This window comes from Rhinichthys klamathensis, unplaced genomic scaffold, assembly GCF_029890125.1.
Source record: "Rhinichthys klamathensis goyatoka isolate OS25496 unplaced genomic scaffold, OSU_Roscu_1.1 h1tg000797l_1, whole genome shotgun sequence".
NCBI classification, from domain to species: Eukaryota; Metazoa; Chordata; class Actinopteri; order Cypriniformes; family Leuciscidae; genus Rhinichthys; species Rhinichthys klamathensis.
This window is the reverse complement of record NW_026607191.1, coordinates 7,501-25,618: the sequence shown is the minus strand read 5'-3', so window position 1 is coordinate 25,618 and position 18,118 is coordinate 7,501. Positions and strand designations below refer to the sequence as shown.

The window sequence follows — 18,118 nt, the reverse complement described above, 5'->3', positions numbered from 1 at the left end:
TATATTTCTCTTTTAGGCCGTCTAAGGACCCTGTGCTGTTCTAGTGCTAACAGCTGCAGGTACACAGACGTTTTACTAAAGAATCTGTTACACTGTGGAGTGTAATGTGTATCAATAAACATTGTTTAGCTTTAGGCCGCGTGTCCACCAAAGCGGCATGTGCATTTTGCCATGCTACAGATACAAATGGTCCCTAGGAGATTAGGAGATGCGCCAGTTTCTTGACGATGGGGACTAGGAGGAACAGGATTAACGGAGACACTTGACACTTGTTGAAGGTAAGTGTAAAGGGGTGAGTGAGTCCTACTCAAAACAAGACCAGAACAATGTGACTGTGTGAGGTGTGTGCTTATATGCTGCCTGTGACGAGGAGATGATGTGCAGGTGACAGCGATCTCTGTGATTGGGCAGTGCATTAAGGTGAGGGCCAGGGAGGATGATGGGAAATGTAGTGAGGAGGTGCTGACCGTGACAGAACTGATGAAGGCGCTCAGAGTCCGTCCACAACCTTACAGTCGCACTGACGACGGGTGTGTGTGTGTGTGTGTGTGTGTGTGTGTGTGTGTGTGTGTGAGCAGGAGTGCATTTTTTGGTCTTGAGATTTCCACAGAACATGTATGTAAAAAAATTTACATGCTCTTAAATAAGACAATAAGCACAATGAAGGCACAGTTTACAGCGCTTACAGAACATAAGTGAGTATTGTTAGGCTCTCCGTGTAATACTGATGCAACGAGACGAGACAGCTGTGTGTTTATAGAGTATTTTACAATGGCTTCAAACGCAGCTCGGCCAATCACTGTCAAGGCCTGGAACATCCACTTTCAATATACATGTACATCAACTACCATTTCTGAGCTCGATCTCCATGTGATTTTATTATCATAACAACCATTATTGCCTTTTAAATAAAATAAAAAAATTCCAGTGTTAATACAACTGAGAGAAAAAGAAACAAATACAGTGTTAATACAATACAAAATAAACTCATACAATGTAAAAATGAATATTTTATTCACAAAAATAATGTGAAGCCACTGAGTTCCTCCGTGAAGACGAGGGCGACTGTAGGATCACTCCTGAGTTCCTCTGTGCTGGTTCGTGATGACCGCTCCTCTGCCGTCCTCCAAGCTGGGTTTATCTCTCCTAATGAAACTGATCAAACACAGCTGATATTAATGAGGAGTTACAGGTGAGAGCCGTGTGTTTGCAGTCATGAAGACGTACCTCCTGCACGTCTGCATCTGCTCCAGGGTCTCGGGCAGCTCCCTCTGGAAGGTCTCGGGCAGAAACAGGTTCGTCACGGAGGAGGCGACGGTCAGGCTTCCCATCAGGAGGTAGGGGACACACTTGCTGAACGTGCCTTAATGAGCGAGAGGAGAACACAACGCCATCACAACAATCACTCAAATCTGTTCTTGACATCAACTCTGGGTTTACCCAGGAATATGAGTAAAAAAATGCTGATAGAATACGTTCTTTCAGGAATATTTCAGAAGTGGTAAACAGACCCATTCAGACTTTGACTCAAGTTTGATCACTTTTTATGAATCCTCCCGAGATTTGTTTGCTTAAATGATGGAAACTTCACAAGAGTAGACGTGAATTCAGGAAGGGAATCAGAAATAGATCTAACGATTGTTTCAAAAACATTAGGAGGAATAATAAATTGGGAAGTATTTCTTTTCCTATAATTAGTCAAATTTTAAATAATGACATGGGAAGGAGGGCAAAACAAGGAAATATAGGAAAATGGCAGTTAGACAAAATAATGAGTGAGGATGGAATGAAAATAATCAAGATTAACGAAGGAAAAGATAATAAAACGATAAATATAGAATTAGTTTCAGAGATACAGAATGCTGCAAAAGAATGTCTTCCAAAAAGTAAAGGAAAGAGGGTGGAGAAAATCAACATGACATCATGACTTTGCGTAAACATACACGCCACTTTCAAGTCAAGTGGCGTGTTATCTATACGCATTTTGAGCTATCCGTGTGTATATCCACGCCGAAATCTTTTGCGTGTATGTCTACGCCATTAAATGTCCGAGTGATTCCGCGTGTATGTGTACGCCGTTAAATGTCCGAGCGAAACGAAGCAAAATCTATATCTACATCTGTGGAGCGATATTTCTTTTCCTAGGATGGTAGGAGAAGACTCATAAATGGAATTAACCCCAGTGACGGGTAGGTTTAGGGACGGGGTTGGGGTAGGTCATATATTTATATATACATAATACAGTAATATAACGTTAAGTCAAAGGCGTTGATAAACACGCTGAAAAGCGATTATGCGTGTTGATAGCACGCCAAAAATGGAAATACGAATTGGCGTGTCATACATACGCCATTTCATGAGATCAGTCTGAGAAAATAGTTCCATGGTGGCATCCCAGCCAGTAATGACATGTGGGGCCCAGATGGGTTAAGTACGGGTTCCATGGTTACTGTGTGGGCATGGGCTTTGGCTGGGTGAAATCAGCGGGTCCCATGTAGGTTTTGTAGTATGAGTCCCACATAGGAAGCCCATATGAGCTGATTACATGGGCCCCATAAGGGACAGGCATGGGCCAATTGTGCATGGGTTTGAACTGAGAACACATATATGGGTCCTGCATAGCATATTTATGGGCCAAGTGGGCATGGTTTTGATAGATTTTTACAGATTATGTTTGTTGTTCAATGTAACAATTTTGTATTAATGTATTTTTTGGAGAGATATTTTTTTTCAGAGACTTTTTTTTTTAAATATACACTACCGTTCAAAAGTTTGGGGTCGGTACGATTTTAAATACTTTGAAAAGAATTCTCTTCTGCTAACCATGGCTGCGCTTATTTGATTAAAAATACAACAAAAATCAGTTATAGTATTGAATATTATTCCAGTGTAAATCAGCTGTTTTCTGTGTGAATATATAGTAAAGTGTAATTTATTCCTGTGATCAAAGCTGAATTTTCAGCATCACCAGTGTCAGGGTCTTCAGTTTCAAATGATCCTTCACAAATCAGTATAATATGAGGATTTGATGCTCAAGAAACATTTATTATTATTATCAATGTTGAAACAGTTGTTGGTCTGTCAGTTGTACAGTTTTTTTTTTTTTTTTTTTTGGATTCTTTGATGAATAGGAAGTTCAAAAGAACAGCATTTGTTTGAAATAGAATCTTTTGTAACATTATAAATCTTCTTTACTGTCCTTGATAAATAAAAGTATTGATTTCTTTCCTCCAAAAAATAAAAATAAAATTCTCACTGACCCCAAACTTTTGAACGGTAGTGTATTTTTGATTTGATTACCGGTATGTTGTGACATTTAACCCTCTGGGGTCCAAGGTGTTTTTGGGGTCCTTGAGATGTTTTGACATACTCTGACATTTGTGCTTTTTTCAGTTGCTTATAAACAAATTACTGGCAAAGGTGTAATTACACTCTATTTAGCACACACAGGGCTACCATAATGTGTTATCAACATGTATGTACATGTTTGTATTTTTGAGAGAATATTGTTTATGCGTGGTTATTGAAAAAACTAAAACTTAAAGTTTCTGAAATAAGGCCACAAAACACATACTAAATATCTGTCCACAAGACTTTTGACTAATGGATGTTGTGGCCTAGAGTTTTTTCTTCAAAATGATCTGAAAATCATCCTGCCTAATCATTCACATAAAACAATAGATTGGTTTAAATTTAAAAATGACACTTTTTGTTTGGAAAGGCAATATGCGCAGGGGTGTGACCTGCTGTGATTCACACCTGAGAAGACAATGGGCCCGCATAATGAGCGCATAATGGGGCTGCATACTAATGAGCCTTTCATTCAGGTGTGTCACTGAGCCACAAGAATGACTATATATATATATATATATATGCCTATATAATACAAAATTGGTTCACAGTTCCAATTATTTATTTATTTTGCAAATTGTGCTTGCAAATTGTATAATATCAAATGTAAACATTTCTAGTAATTGTGCAGTTAATTCTCATACTGTTTTTACAGAAAGTTTGGGAATATATTCCAAATGTGTCACTAATAAAACACAATACAAATAATTTAAAGAGGAGGCTTATATTGAGCTTTTAAGATTTATTTATATGTAGCCTACATATATTTTTGCTATTTTAATAAAAAGGTTACAATTACAACAACAATTAAAATTAACTATATTTCAAATGTAATCTTTCTTTGTATATATTAAAGTATACATTTTATCATACATATTTCACAGTTGCGGATTAATTAGTTTGAATATAGCCTACAATCGAACAAACACTATAATAACATCTTAGCAAGCAAGCTTATTTGATGTGGCAGTATTTTACAGTAAAAACGACATCTTGTCTTTCATATGTAACATATCGTTTTTATGATTAGGACATATAAATGTTAATTTGCAGTTTAATACATTGCTTATACAAAAATATTTTATTTCAACATATTTCAGTCGATTTTTACTCATCTCAGTATTGGAATATAGTTAGGTAAAAGCTGTTCATTCATTCACACACAAAAATGCGATTCATATTCAAACAGTCTTATTGTTTACAGACACTATTTCATATCGCGATTAGAACAAAGCACTTGAAAATAAAGAATGTAGCCTACCTATTCCTCAGCTGGATCCGTTGCTCCTCCAAATGAAACTACCTGTACACTCTAAAAAATGCTGGGTTGTTTCAACCCAAATTTGGGTCAAATATGGACAAACCCAAATGTTGGGTTAAAAATGCAATTAAAAAATTTACAGTTGAAAGTGAAAGTTGAATTTGGGTTAAAATTTGAAATGACATTTTTAACCCAACATTTGGGTTTGTCCATATTTTACCCAAATTTGGGTTCAAACAACCCAGCATTGTTTAGAGTGTAGGCTACTTCTGAGGTAATTTTTTCCAGGATTATTATTAAGATAGTATTATTCCTCACAGCGTCCTAAATATGAGTCTCTTTCGGTGGGTTATCCAGCTGATGTGTGGGCGTGGATCGCCTCAGAGCGTTTGTGTTTGAATAGAGCGCGCGCTCCGTGGGCGTGGTCAAATTAACTTTAATGAGCTGAGACGAGAACGACTATCATCTCTCTCTTTTCGTACAGATTACATAAAATGAGAAAAATTGTTTTTTTATATAAATTACTTCATTTAAAAGAAGATAATTCAGGCTTCATGCCTGTGTGCCTGTATACCTGTTTGACTGAGTATTTGCAGTTACAGTTCATTTTTCGGACGCGTTTCAGAATGGACTTCACTGACAGAGAGAACGCAGAACGCGCATCATGTTTATTTTTCTTTATTAGGCGAAAAGCACAACACTTTGTTTTTATTATGAGGCTCCACAAACAAAATACAAACTTAACAGGATCGAATGATGTACAACACTTTTATGTAAGATCAAAATCAACAGAGTAATTTGAGTCTCTTTTGCACTGATAAGGAAAAAAGTGAGCTGGTACCGCCGACCCCAGAGAGTTAAATTGTTTTTTAAAGATCATTTTTGTTGTTTAATTTAACAATATATTTCTTGCAGTTCAAAGCGTCAAGTGTCTTGTATTTATCTTGGACTTATATTCATTCTTCGTTTTTAGTTTTTCTTAGATTGTTTCCTTAACCATTTGGCATGGTTGGGCTTAGATAGGCCTTGCATGAATTGCCCAGTTAGGACCCACATAAGACCCTCACAAGTCCCACTTAAAACCCATCTGGGCATCCACGGCTGGCCCCCTGTGTGGATTCCGGGTGCAAGCCCATTTTAAACGCCCTTTAAGCAGGTGGGGCCCAAATGGGTCTGTCATGAATTGCCCGGTTAAGATCCCACATAACACCCTTATAGATCCCTTTTAAAGCCCATCTGGGTATCCACGGCTGGATCCTGGGTGCAAGCCCACTTTAAACCCCTTTGGGCAGGTGGGGCCCCAATGGGTCTGGCATGAATTGCCCAGTTAGGACCCACATAAGACTCTTACAGAGCCCATTTAAAGTCATCTGGGTAGCCATGGTTGGATCCCGGGTGCAAGCCCACTTTAGACCCATTTGGGCAGGCGGGGCCCAAATGGGTCTGACATGAATTGCCCAATTAAGACCCATGCAGTACCCTTACAGGTCCCACTTTTAGTATGTCTGCGCTTCCACGGCTTGCCCCAATGTGGATCCCGGGTGCAAGGCCATAATGGGGCCCACATTTTCCGCCCATGAAGCCCTCATCTGGGCCCCACATGTCATTGCATTCCAGTTGAGGAAGGGGATCATGATTAAAGAGAGGAGTGGAAGTGGGGAAGAATATGAATATCCAGTGTTAATATAGGAGAGGAAAATGCAACAAGTGAAAGAGAAAAGCAGAAATAACACATTAGGTAATAACAAAGCAGATCCAAGATGCAATTTTAAAATAGAAGAGGTAAATTCCAAAGACTATAATATTAAATCATTTAGGCAGAGGTGTTTGATTATTTTATTACTTTTGATCTCAGGAAACGTTAAACCTAATCCAGTCTTGGCCTCAAGGTTTGAAACACCTGCAGATTTTAAAACAAGGTGGAGTTGGTTTTATACATTTAAATGTTCAGAGCTTAAAATGGATATGTTCCGTGTCTGGGTCCAGTCGGCTGATGCGGATGTGATTGTTGAAGCTTGGCTGAGCAAGTCTGTTTTGGACAAGGATATTGTATAAATGGCTATAATGTATAGCACTGACAGACCAAAAAGGGGTGGGGGCGTAGCAATGTTCATATATAAAAAAGTAGGTTTCATGTTAAAGTATTGCTCTCTAAATCAGTGAGTAAACTGATTCGAGGTTTCTCGAGGCTCTAAATCTCTCAGCAGAAGTGTCTATAGGACGCCATCTGCTGTTCTCCCTTCTTTATTACAGATCCTTTCAGATCTACATTATAAAGAGTTAGTAGCTCTTGGTGACTTAAACTGGCCTTGGTTGCATTCAGCAACTGATGAATTGAAAACCTATTGGGATCCATTAAATCTTTTTCAGATTGTTGACAGTCCCACTAGACTGAATTCAAAATGTCTGGAAAAATCATCTCTAATAGATTTAATCTTAACAAACGTTAACAAAAGTATTTAACTGCTTCCATATTTGTGAAGGACATCAGTGACCACTGTGTCATCGCACAGTTAGAAACACAAGAATTCCTAAAACCAAACCATGCATCATAACAAGGCGTGACATGAAATATTTCTCTGAACAAGCGTTCCTTCATGATTTGAACAATTTTGAGTGGGAAAAAAATTAATTTAATTCCTGATCTTGAAATAGCCTAAGATTTATTTTATGCACATGTTTCTGCTTTAGTCAATAAACATGCCCCCTTTAAAAGGTACAGAGAGAAGGGTCGGAATAATGCATGCTTTACTCCTTTCTTACACAATATGCATGAGCGTAACCTGGCATGGGCAAAAGCCAGGAGAACAGATCTAAATTCAGATTGGCTTAATTTCAGAAAAATACGCAACACATGTACGGTTGCATTCAGAAAAGCTAAAGCTGCACATTTCTTTATACATCAAGCAACCTAAATAATTCATCAACTTTTGGAAAACTGAAATGAAGTCTGTATTTACCCAGGAATATGACGTATGGCGCGGTGATGCTGCCGATGCGAGCGGCGGAGGAGCACATGCCGAGGCCCAGGTTCCTCAGGACGGTGGGGTAGAGCTCCGCCGTGTAGATGTACACCACCGTGAAGGACATGGTGAAGCCGAACTTCCCAGCCATCTCGAGAGCCAGAGCCAGAGAGGGAAGATCTGCGGAAGAGCTCGCCGTTACACTGATCTTATAATGCCCTTTCACAAGAAGTAAAATAAGTCTCTGATGTCCCCAGAGTGTGTGTGTGAAGTTTTAGCTCAAAATACCCCACGGATATTTTTATATAGCATGTTAACATTGTCACTTTTTGAGGGTGAGAAAATATGTGCCGTTTGTGTCTGTCCCTTTAAATGCAAATGAGCTGCTGCTCCCGGCACAGGGGGCGGAGCTTCAAGAGCTTGTGTATGTGTGTGTGTGTGTGTGTGTGTGTGTGTGTGTGTGTGTCTATGTGTACGCACTGAACAGTTCAAACCGGAGTCGGACAGTGATGGAGAGACTCGAGAAGACGTGACGACATGTAGAAGCAACAGGACATTTCTGAACGTTAGTTGATGAGTGTATGCAGCCGTGTAGTTCTACCAGCCATTTGTTGTAGTCCTTAAAAAGTGTTTTCTGTAAAAGTAAATGTCTCCCTTTGCTTTGAGCTTTGAGTCGTGACTGTGCAGATGTTGTTTCTGCTCAAACATCAACATTACACACTAACTAAAGTTAGAAAAGTGAAATCATAATCAAATACCCCTTTGATCAAATGCTGATAGAATATGTTCTTTCAGAAATATTTCAGAAGTGGTCAACAGACCCATTCAGACTTTATGTAAAGTTTGATCACTTTTTATGCATCCTCCCGAGACTTGTGTGTTCCTATATAAGAATCTGCAAAAACACGTGAATGTTTCTTACAAATGTCAAGCACAGCTTTCCTGATAAATATGTGACTAATAGGATTTACCTCTTTTCTTTGAAATGTCCAAGTCCAGTTTTACTTGCATAGAGCACAAGCTAATCCTTGACCCGTAGTAAACTCACAGGCGTTCATAGGATTGAGTGTATAAACCGAGTGCTAATGCTTTTTCTTCAAAGTGCACTAAACTTGCACTCGATTCTTCAAATTCTCCTTCTCTACTCTTGCTTACTGCTCTTTTATGGCTTTAAGGCCTTGAGATATTCCTCATTACTAAGTTGCTCTGGATAAATCCTCTGCTAAATGAGTAAATGACTCGTATAGCTCCACCAAGTTTTCAACACTATCCCTCTCTGTAAGGTCAAGTTCTTACTTTTTATACTGTATAGGATCACTGCTCGAAGGATCATGTTCGAAGCCTGAATCTTAACCCCGGATCTCCACCCACTGCAGAACGGCTGCGGCCATGACTGACGGCTGAAGTCACGAGGACCCACGAGATCTCGCAAATTCACGAATGATCGCGATATAACAGACTGCCCTGTGCTGGATTGCTGTGGAGCTCTCCGGCATCCGGAAAATATAGAAGCTCTGCGGATCTGGAGGGCTGCGGATCGCCGGAGCCGGGACGGAGTCGGAACGCAGCCGTTCCACAGTCAGTGTAAATACACACATTGACTTTAATGGAAACCTATTGACTCCGCCCGCCGTTCCAGAGCAGATCCGCAGCCTTTCCGCAGTTGGTGGAGATCCGGGGGTAAGTCGGCCTTTATTTGAGCTGTGTTGTACTGTGAGTCTGATGTGATCTGTGTGGTATTCTGAGCTCTTACTGTCAGGGATCGTCAGGGAGCAGGAGCAGGAATCCTCCTCCTGTAATGAGGAAAGCGGAGAGCACGGGTCTGCTGTGTTGTGTGTTGTGTTGTGTTGAGTTGTGTTGTGTTGTGTTGTGTTGAGTTGTGTGTGTTGTGTTGTGAGCTCTTACTGTCGGGGATCATCTGCAGCAGGAGCAGGAATCCCCCTCCTGTGACGAGGAAAGTGGAGAGCACGGGTCTGCTGTGTTGTGTGTGTTGTGTGTTGAGTTGTGTTTAGTTGTGTTGAGTTGTGTGTGTTGTGTTGAGTTGTGTTGTGTTGTGTTGAGTTGTGTGTGTTGTGTTGTGAGCTCTTACTGTCGGGGATCATCTGCAGCAGGAGCAGGAATCCTCCTCCAGTAATGAAGAAAGCGGAGAGCACGGGTCTGCTGTGTTGTGTTGTGTGTGTTGTGTTGTGTTGTGTTGAGTTGTGTTGTGTTGTGTGTTGTGCTGTGAGCTCTTACTGTCGGGGATCATCTGCAGCAGGAGCAGGAATCCTCCTCCTGTGATGAGGAAAGCGGAGAGCACGGGTCTGCTGTGTTGTGTTGTGTGTGTTGAGTTGTGTTGTGTTGTGTGTGTTGTGTTGATTTGTGTTGAGTTGTGTTGAGGTGTGTGTGTTGAGTTGTGTTGTGTTGTGTGTGTTGTGTTGAGTTGTGTTGAGTTGTGTGTGTTGTGTTGAGTTGTGTGCGTTGTGTTGAGGTGTGTGTGTTGTGTTGTGAGCTCTTACTCTCAGGGATCATCTGCAGCAGGAGCAGGAATCCTCCTCCTGTAATGAGGAAAGCGGAGAGCACGGGTCTGCTGTGTTGTGTGTGTTTTGTGTGTTGTGTTGTGTGTGTTGTGTTGAGTCGTGTGTGTTGTGTTGTGAGCTCTTACTGTCGGGGATCATCTGCAGCAGGAGCAGGAATCCCCCTCCAGTAATGAGGAAAGCGGAGAGCACGGGTCTGCTGTGTTGTGTTGTGTTGTGTTGTGTGTGTTGTGTTGAGTTGTGTGTGTTGTGCTGTGAGCTCTTACTGTCAGGGATCATCTGCAGCAGGAGCAGGAATCCTCCTCCTGTAATGAGGAAAGCGGAGAGCACGGGTCTGCTGTGTTGAGTTGTGTTGTGTTGTGTTGTGTGTGTTGTGTGTGTTGTGTTGTGAGCTCTTACTGTCGGGGATCATCTGCAGCAGGAGCAGGAATCCCCCTCCTGTAATGAGGAAAGCGGAGAGCACGGGTCTGCGAGGACAGCTCTTCAGGAGGAACGTGGACACGATATACGCCGGCACCTCCGTCACCGCGGACAGGAAGCAGTTGAGGAACGGGTCGCCGCTGAGGTTAGCCGTGTTCAACGACAAGCCGAAATATCCAATGTTGATGGCCATCCTATCAGAAAAGGACAATCACTGACACATGAAGCGAACGGAGCCAGCCGAAAAAAATATGTTCTGAGAATGTTTACCATGTATGTTGTGTATGAATGTAAACCATTATTTCTGAATGTTCTCTGAAAGGTAAAATCATCCAGTGTTATAAATGCTTTATTTTTTTTAATTTCTTGGTTATGTGAACGTTAAAGGGATCGTTCACCCAGAAATTACATTATTATTATTTGCTCACCCTCATGCTCTTTCTTTCCTCAGATAAACACAAACAAAGACTAATAATTTCCTAAAAATCTTTGTTTGTGTTTATCTTAAGAAAGAAAGTCATGAGGCTGAGCAAATGATGAGAGAAACGTCTCGTTTTTTGGGTGAACGATCCCTTTAAGGAAACATCCCATTTAATAATTCTGCACACATTATGATTAATAAGTTTTGGTCGATCGGATCACAAGTGGACGACACTAAATACAGGTGTAAATGGGGTCTAAAAGTTTTGAGCTCGTCCACTTTCCACCACTTAAAGGGGTAGTTGAAAACACATTCGACCGGATTGCTTTCGTAGTGTAAGTCTCTCTGTTTACTGACCTAACGCTTAAACATTATGGGAAGAGCTCTAGCCGGATGGGTTTGGTTTAAAGATGAAAAAGCTCAATGTTCTCAGCGTTCCTGATTTCTAACACACACTCACAGTAGTCGGCTGGTCTTGAGGCTGTCAGAGCAAAAACTAAAGCTGATCCTCTCGTGTGTTTTTCCTTCGTTTCCTTTCGTATTTATTCGTAAATTTCACAAGCTTATTTCGTCCATTAGATCTAAAGATCTGAAAACGCCCACACATTTACCCATAGTCCCCATAGACCCCTCGAAGAAATCAGGACAGAAGTGGACGAAAGTGGACAGAAGAGACGGATTAAAACACCAGTTGTAAACGGGAATCCGTCTCCCTCGTCTACTTGTGATCCGATCCAGCAAAGCACATCCAAATTCCAGGTGTGAACAGGACCCGTGGAAACACTTTTAAATGTTCTCTGAACGTTCTGAAACGTTTAAAATACATCTGTCAAACATCCAGCTGAAATATACCATAAACAATGTATAAATAATGTTTTGCGCTAACATTATTAAAGACCAGATAACTTTGAACAAACGTTCTATAATGTTACTGAAAGAACATTTGTGAAAGAAAGAACAACTTTGAGAGAACGTTCCCTGTTCGCTGAGTAAATGATTCGAAATAACAGATGCAAGAAATAGAGAAGAATAAGATGTAAAAGCATAATCTCTCACCACAGCAGTAAACACATGAAGGTTGTCTTGCGGATCTCGCTGGTCCTCAGGACGTCTAGGATGCTGAACTGGTTGCTCTGGGATCCCGCCTCTTTAACCTAGCGATGGATGTAGAAACACAGATTTGTCTTTGGCATCATCCCACTTATAATACTTATAATCAAGCCTCAAGAGCAGGGTTAGGGTTAGGGTTAGGGTTACCTGGCTGAAGATGACGTCTGGCGCAGAGACCTTGTTCTTCCTCGCCGCCTCCCTCACGATGGCCTCCGACTCCAGCACTCGTCCCTGAGAGAGAAGCCAGCGCGGAGACTCCGGGATCAGCCTGGGTACAGCAAGGTTTGACACGCGTGGACATAATGGGAAGTAAACATCCCTAATACATGCTTCATCATCATCATCATCTTGCTTGTTCTGACTCAGAACTAGTAACTTAATAACTTGCTACCTGACTAGTCTTGTCATTGAATACTTTTTCACTCTTGCTCAAGTAATTATTAGGGGTTCAAGCGCGTGTCTTTGTTAGAATTTCTGAGGATCATCATTCCTACCTAAAAGTGATCGGGCAGAGAAGAGGCTTGAATCTTTGAGCACTGGTGAAACCCATCCCGTCTACAACAGCTCGCCCCGATCGGCCTGACAGAACTTTCAGGTATTTCGGATTTTTTGAAAAACCTACTTTTGCGAACCACTCCTAGGTTTTTCAATCAGAACCAAACTCTTACGTAGGAGTAGGGGGAAATTTGAAACAGATGTTCTGAGAGATTGATAATGATATATGGGAATTATAAAAAAAGTATTGGTTGGATTTTTACAATTATAGGCTGGTTGTTTACACACACTGTGGACACACATTTGTGTTCAAACACCTTATAAAAGTGAATTTTGCATAATAGGTCCCCTTTAAAACATATATTTCCTTGGTGTTTTTCATCTGTGAGTTGTTGGTGTTTGTGGAGACTCACCACCACAGCGGGACGTACACCACCGTCACCCCCGACAGAACCCTGAGCAGAATCCTCCAGTCACGCACCGCGAACGCAATCCACGGCAGAACCATGTAACCGATGCAGTAATGCAGAAACGCTCCCAGTGTGGTGAACAGAACTCGCAAGGACTCACTCAAGGCTTCACTACCTGTGAACATATATGTGTAGGGTTATACAACAACATCATTATATTCACTTCTGTTTTCTTCAAAAACATCTGATCTTATCACATGCTTACCAAGGACAAATGCTGTGAGGTACAGGGATATCTGGAAAGTGCCAACAAAGAAGTACAGCAGGCAGAAGAGCAGCCAGGAGTGAGAGAAGGACTGAGCGAACATCAGCAGCGCTTCAGCCGCCAGAGACGTGAAGAGAACCTTCTTCCTGCCGAACCTGAGACACGAGACAGCAGACGTCAAGTCAAGTCAAGACTTCTTCCTTTATATAGCACTTTTAACAACGTAGATTGTTCCAAAGCTGCTTTACATTGATAATATGAAATTAAAGTAACAGAGATTGTTTTGGCTTTACAGGAGCTCTAGAATAAAGTTATTTTCCAGCTAAAGTTAGTTTTAATTGATTCACTTCCGTCGCAACGATCATTAGTTATTAACTTTGTATCATCAGCGTAATAGTGAAAACTAATGCCATGCTTCCTAATGATATCTTCTAAGGGTAGCATGTACAGTGTGTGTTTGTGTGTGTGTGTGTGAGGGAAGCATGTACAGAGTGAACAGCAACGGTCCTAGTACTGAGCCTTGTGGTACGCCATACTGAACTTGTGATCGATAAGACATCTCTTCATTTACTGCTACAAACTGATAACGGTCAGATAAGTATGATTTAAACCATGCTAGTGCAATTCCACTAATGCCAACATCATTTTCGAGTCTATTTAAAAGAATGTTGTATTCGATAGTGTCAAATGCAGCACTAAGATCGAGTAACACTAATAGAGAGATACAACTGCGATCGGATAATAAGAGCAAATCGTTTGTGACTCTGATGAGAGCGGTCTCAGTGCTATGGTACGGTCTAAATCCTGACTGGAAATCCTCGCAGATATCATTTCTTTCTAGAAAGGAACACAGTTGTGAAGATACTGCTTTTTCTAGTATCTTTGACAGAAAAGGCAGATTCGAGATCGGCCTATAATTGACCAATTCTGTACGATCAAGTTGCGTTTTTTTAACAAGTGGTTTAATCATTGCCAGCTTAAAGATTTTTAGTACGTATCCTAGAGACAAAGATGAATTAAAGATACTGAGAAGAGGATCTTTGACCTCTGGAAGCATCTCTTTCATTAGCTTAGTCGGTATAAGGTCTAACATACATGTTGTCGATTTAGATGGTTTAACAAGTTTAGAAAATTCTTCCTCTTCTATTGCAATGAATGAATCAAATTTTTCCTCAGGGAGACTACACTGCACTCCCTGATGCGATACTGTAGTAGACGGTTGCATAGTTATTATTTTCTTCCTGATATTATCAATCTTGTAAGTGAAGAAGGTCATAAAGTCACTGTTGTGCTGCTTGGAAACTTCTGGGGTTGAAGCTTTATTTTGCGTTAGTTTAGCCACTGTTTCAAATAAATACCTAGGGTTGTGTTTATTTTCTTCTCATAGGGTTGAAAAATAAGCAGATCTAGCTGTCACGATCCACACAGGAAACAGGGGTAGATCCAAAAATGCAGTATTTAATAGGGAAATCCGTAAATCATTATCCAGTCCAAGCAAAGGTCAAAATCCAAAAGGCAATCCAACACATAAAAACAAAACAAGAAACAGGCAAGAACAAACATCCGAAGTGGTGTGATACATAACAAGGAATCCGTAACAAATACTAAAACAGACAGGGTATTTATACACACACAATCTAACAAGGTGATGGGAAACAGCTGAGTGCAATGAACTGATGAGTGACAGACAGAATGCTGGGAAATGAAGTCAAATGTGAAAGACACCGTGAGAACGAGGACCTCTAGTGACAAACAAGCGAAACACAACCAGACACTGTGACATAACCCCCCTCTCTACGGAGCGGCTACCAGACGCTCCACGACATAGTTACAACACAACACAAGAATTCAGGAGGGAGGTGGAACGGTGGAGGATCGGGGGAGGAATGGTGGGCCAGGTCCATGAAGGGGAAGAAGAACAAGGGATACAGGAAGGACAGACCAGGGTGGGGCAGGGGAAATGGACAGTTCGGGAGGCCGGGGCGGAAATGTCAGTCCATCTGGCGGCCAGGGCGGAGACTTTCCCTCGGGCGGCCAGGGCGGAGACTTTCCCTCGGGCGGCCATGGTGGTGAGAACCCTTCAGGTGGCCATGGTGGACACTCCGGCTCAGGAACAGCGGACACCGGCTCAGGAACAACGGACACCGGCTCAGGAACAGCGGACACCGGCTCAGGAACAGGAACAGCGGACACCGGCTCAGGAACAGCGGACACCGGCTCAGGAACAGCGACAAGAACAGAAACGGTTACAAGAACAGACACAAAAACAGAAACAAACACAGGCTCTGGCGCTGGAACAGACACTGGCTCTGCCTCCAGCTCAGGAACGGGCACTGGCTCTGCCTCCAGCTCTGGAACGGGCACTGGCTCTGCCTCCGGCTCTGGAACGGGCACTGGCTCTGCCTCCGGCTCTGGAACGGGCACTGGCTCTGCCTCCGGCTCTGGAACGGGCACTGGCTCTGCCTCCGGCTCTGGAACGGGCACTGGCTCTGCCTCCGGCTCTGGAACGGGCACTGGCTCTGCCTCCGGCTCTGGAACGGGCACTGGCTCTGCCTCCGGCCCTGGAACAGCAGACACTGGCTCCGGCTCTGGAACAGCAGACACTGGCTCCGGCTCTGGAACAGCAGACACTGGCTCCGGCTCTGGAACAGCAGACACTGGCTCCGGCTCTGGAACAGCAGACACTGGCTCCGGCCCTGGAACAGCAGACACTGGCTCCGGCTCTGGAACAGCAGACACTGGCTCCGGCTCTGGAACAGCAGACACTGGCTCCGGCTCTGGAACAGCAGACACTGGCTCCGGCTCTGGAACAGCAGATACCGACATATCCAGGATCCGCGCCAGACGTTCCAAATAGTCCGTTAGTGCCTTGGCGGCCACACAAATGGGCATTTCTGGATCTGTCTCAGACTGGGCAGACTGGACGTGAACAGTCTCTCGCTGGGCAGACGGGACGTGAACAGTCTCTCGCTGGGCAGACGGGACGTGAACAGTCTCTCGCTGGGCAGACGGGACGTGAACAGTCTCTCGCTGGGCAGACGGGACGTGAACAGTCTCTCGCTGGGCAGACGTGACGTGAACAATCTCTGACTGGGAAGATGGGACGTGACCATTCTCTGACTGGGCAGACGGGACGTCAACAGTCTCTGTTTGGGCAGACGTGACTTGAACCATCTCTGAATCAGCCTCCAGAAAAGCCGTGGGCCGCTGGGACATGGCCTCCGGGCCTTTGAGGAGGCTAGAGGTCTTCCTCCTCCTCCGCCGTTTCTGCTGGTGAAGTGCGCACTCTGGGCTGGACGGAAACAGCGCCGGATGAAACTCTGGACTGGATCTCACCAGCCCAGGGTCGAAGAGGGGCCTGAGTGGATAATGGTATTGAGATTCCTCTCGACCACCTCCACCATTGCGACCTCCACGGGTCCCGCGAAACTTGACCAACCGGGTCCCCTCAAAAAACTCCCTTCTCTCCCGCTCTGTGGCTGGGGAAGAGATATTAAAAAACATACCGCTGGATCTTGGTTTTGACGGATTCCTTCTGTCACGATCCACACAGGAAACAGGGGTAGATCCAAAAATGCAGTATTTAATAGTGAAATCCGTAAATCATTATCCAGTCCAAGCAAAGGTCAAAATCCAAAAGGCAATCCAACACAAGAAACAAAACAAGAAACAGGCAAGAACAAACATCCGAAGTGGTGTGATACATAACAAGGAATCCGTAACAAATACTAAAACAGACAGGGTATTTATACACACACAATCTAACAAGGTGATGGGAAACAGCTGAGTGCAATGAACTGATGAGTGACAGACAGAATGCTGGGAAATGAAGTCAAATGTGAAAGACACCGTGAGAACGAGGACCTCTAGTGACAAACAAGCGAAACACAACCAGACACTGTGACACTAGCAGCTTTTAAAGCCTCTCTGTAAGCAATCGAGCTCTCCTTCCATGAAATGCGAAATACCTCTAGTTTAGTTTTCTTCCAGTTTTGCTCCATTTTTCTGGCTGCTCTCTTAAAGAGTGTGCTCGTCAACTCTACTGTACGACACGAGACAGCAGACGTCAACTCTACTGTACAGACGAGCAACGAGAACATCTTCAGGCTTGAGGGGGGAGGAGCTGCTTGCAGGAAACTAAACATGTAGTTGCATTGCTTTAAAGCTTACTAGATCTGTAAAGCACACAGCTCATACAGCTTTGGTCAGATATTTTGCATAATTTTTTAAGCATTTGCCAATTTAATGCACAATATCTGTTGAATGACGGTCCGCTCTAAATGTGGACAGAAACATTACCTGTCAGAAAGTTGGCCAGAAACCAGAGAGCCCAGCAAGTAGCCCATGTATAAAGTTGAGGTTGCGAATGGGACTCTCCACTCGCTGTCACACACCAAATCCCACTGCGGGAGAAAACACAACAACATGGCAGCTTATCATCAAAAGTTCATTTGGACACTCACGTTGTTATTATCATTATATTATTGGTCCAATGCAAGACATATATAGCTATTGAGAAGAATGCGACAGACCATGTCAATGCAATGTTGAAGACTTGAGTTTACATACACGCAAACAAATAATTCTAATCATGGCATAGTTTGTTATTAAGAATTTGCATGTATTTAAACTCAAATCACCATACAACTCTGAAAACTCTTCTGTTTATTCAGTTAAAAACACGGTTTAAATATGGATAGTTGCTGAACAAGCTAAATTCAGTTTGTTAAAATGTATGAGATTTCCTATTGCCTAATCATTCGGATCTATTAATGACAAACAGTTCCAATCGAAATTGTTCAACCCCCATTGCAAATTAGGTTTATTGGCAAAATGTACAGACTTTCAGCTGTTTGCAATAAACAAATCAAGCAAAAGTAATTGAAACACCTCAACACAACAAAAC

General features: G+C 42.6%; 1 protein-coding gene across 1 annotated transcript in view; it reads right to left on the bottom strand.

Moving 5' to 3' along the window:
* Nucleotides 1–1,069: 1,069 nt before the first annotated feature.
* Nucleotides 1,070–18,118, bottom strand: part of LOC130077987 (organic cation/carnitine transporter 2-like) — a 20,571-nt gene continuing 3,522 nt past the window's right edge. Inside the window, exons 2-10 of the mRNA XM_056243431.1 lie at nt 17,512–17,615; nt 13,213–13,367; nt 12,951–13,122; nt 12,190–12,310; nt 11,989–12,086; nt 10,491–10,705; nt 7,573–7,755; nt 1,228–1,363; nt 1,070–1,155 (exon numbers count right to left, since the gene is read on the bottom strand). Coding sequence (XP_056099406.1) covers nt 1,074–1,155; nt 1,228–1,363; nt 7,573–7,755; nt 10,491–10,705; nt 11,989–12,086; nt 12,190–12,310; nt 12,951–13,122; nt 13,213–13,367; nt 17,512–17,615 — 1,266 coding nt within the window. The 3' untranslated portion in view covers nt 1,070–1,073. The remainder of the gene's footprint in view (nt 1,156–1,227; nt 1,364–7,572; nt 7,756–10,490; nt 10,706–11,988; nt 12,087–12,189; nt 12,311–12,950; nt 13,123–13,212; nt 13,368–17,511; nt 17,616–18,118) is intronic.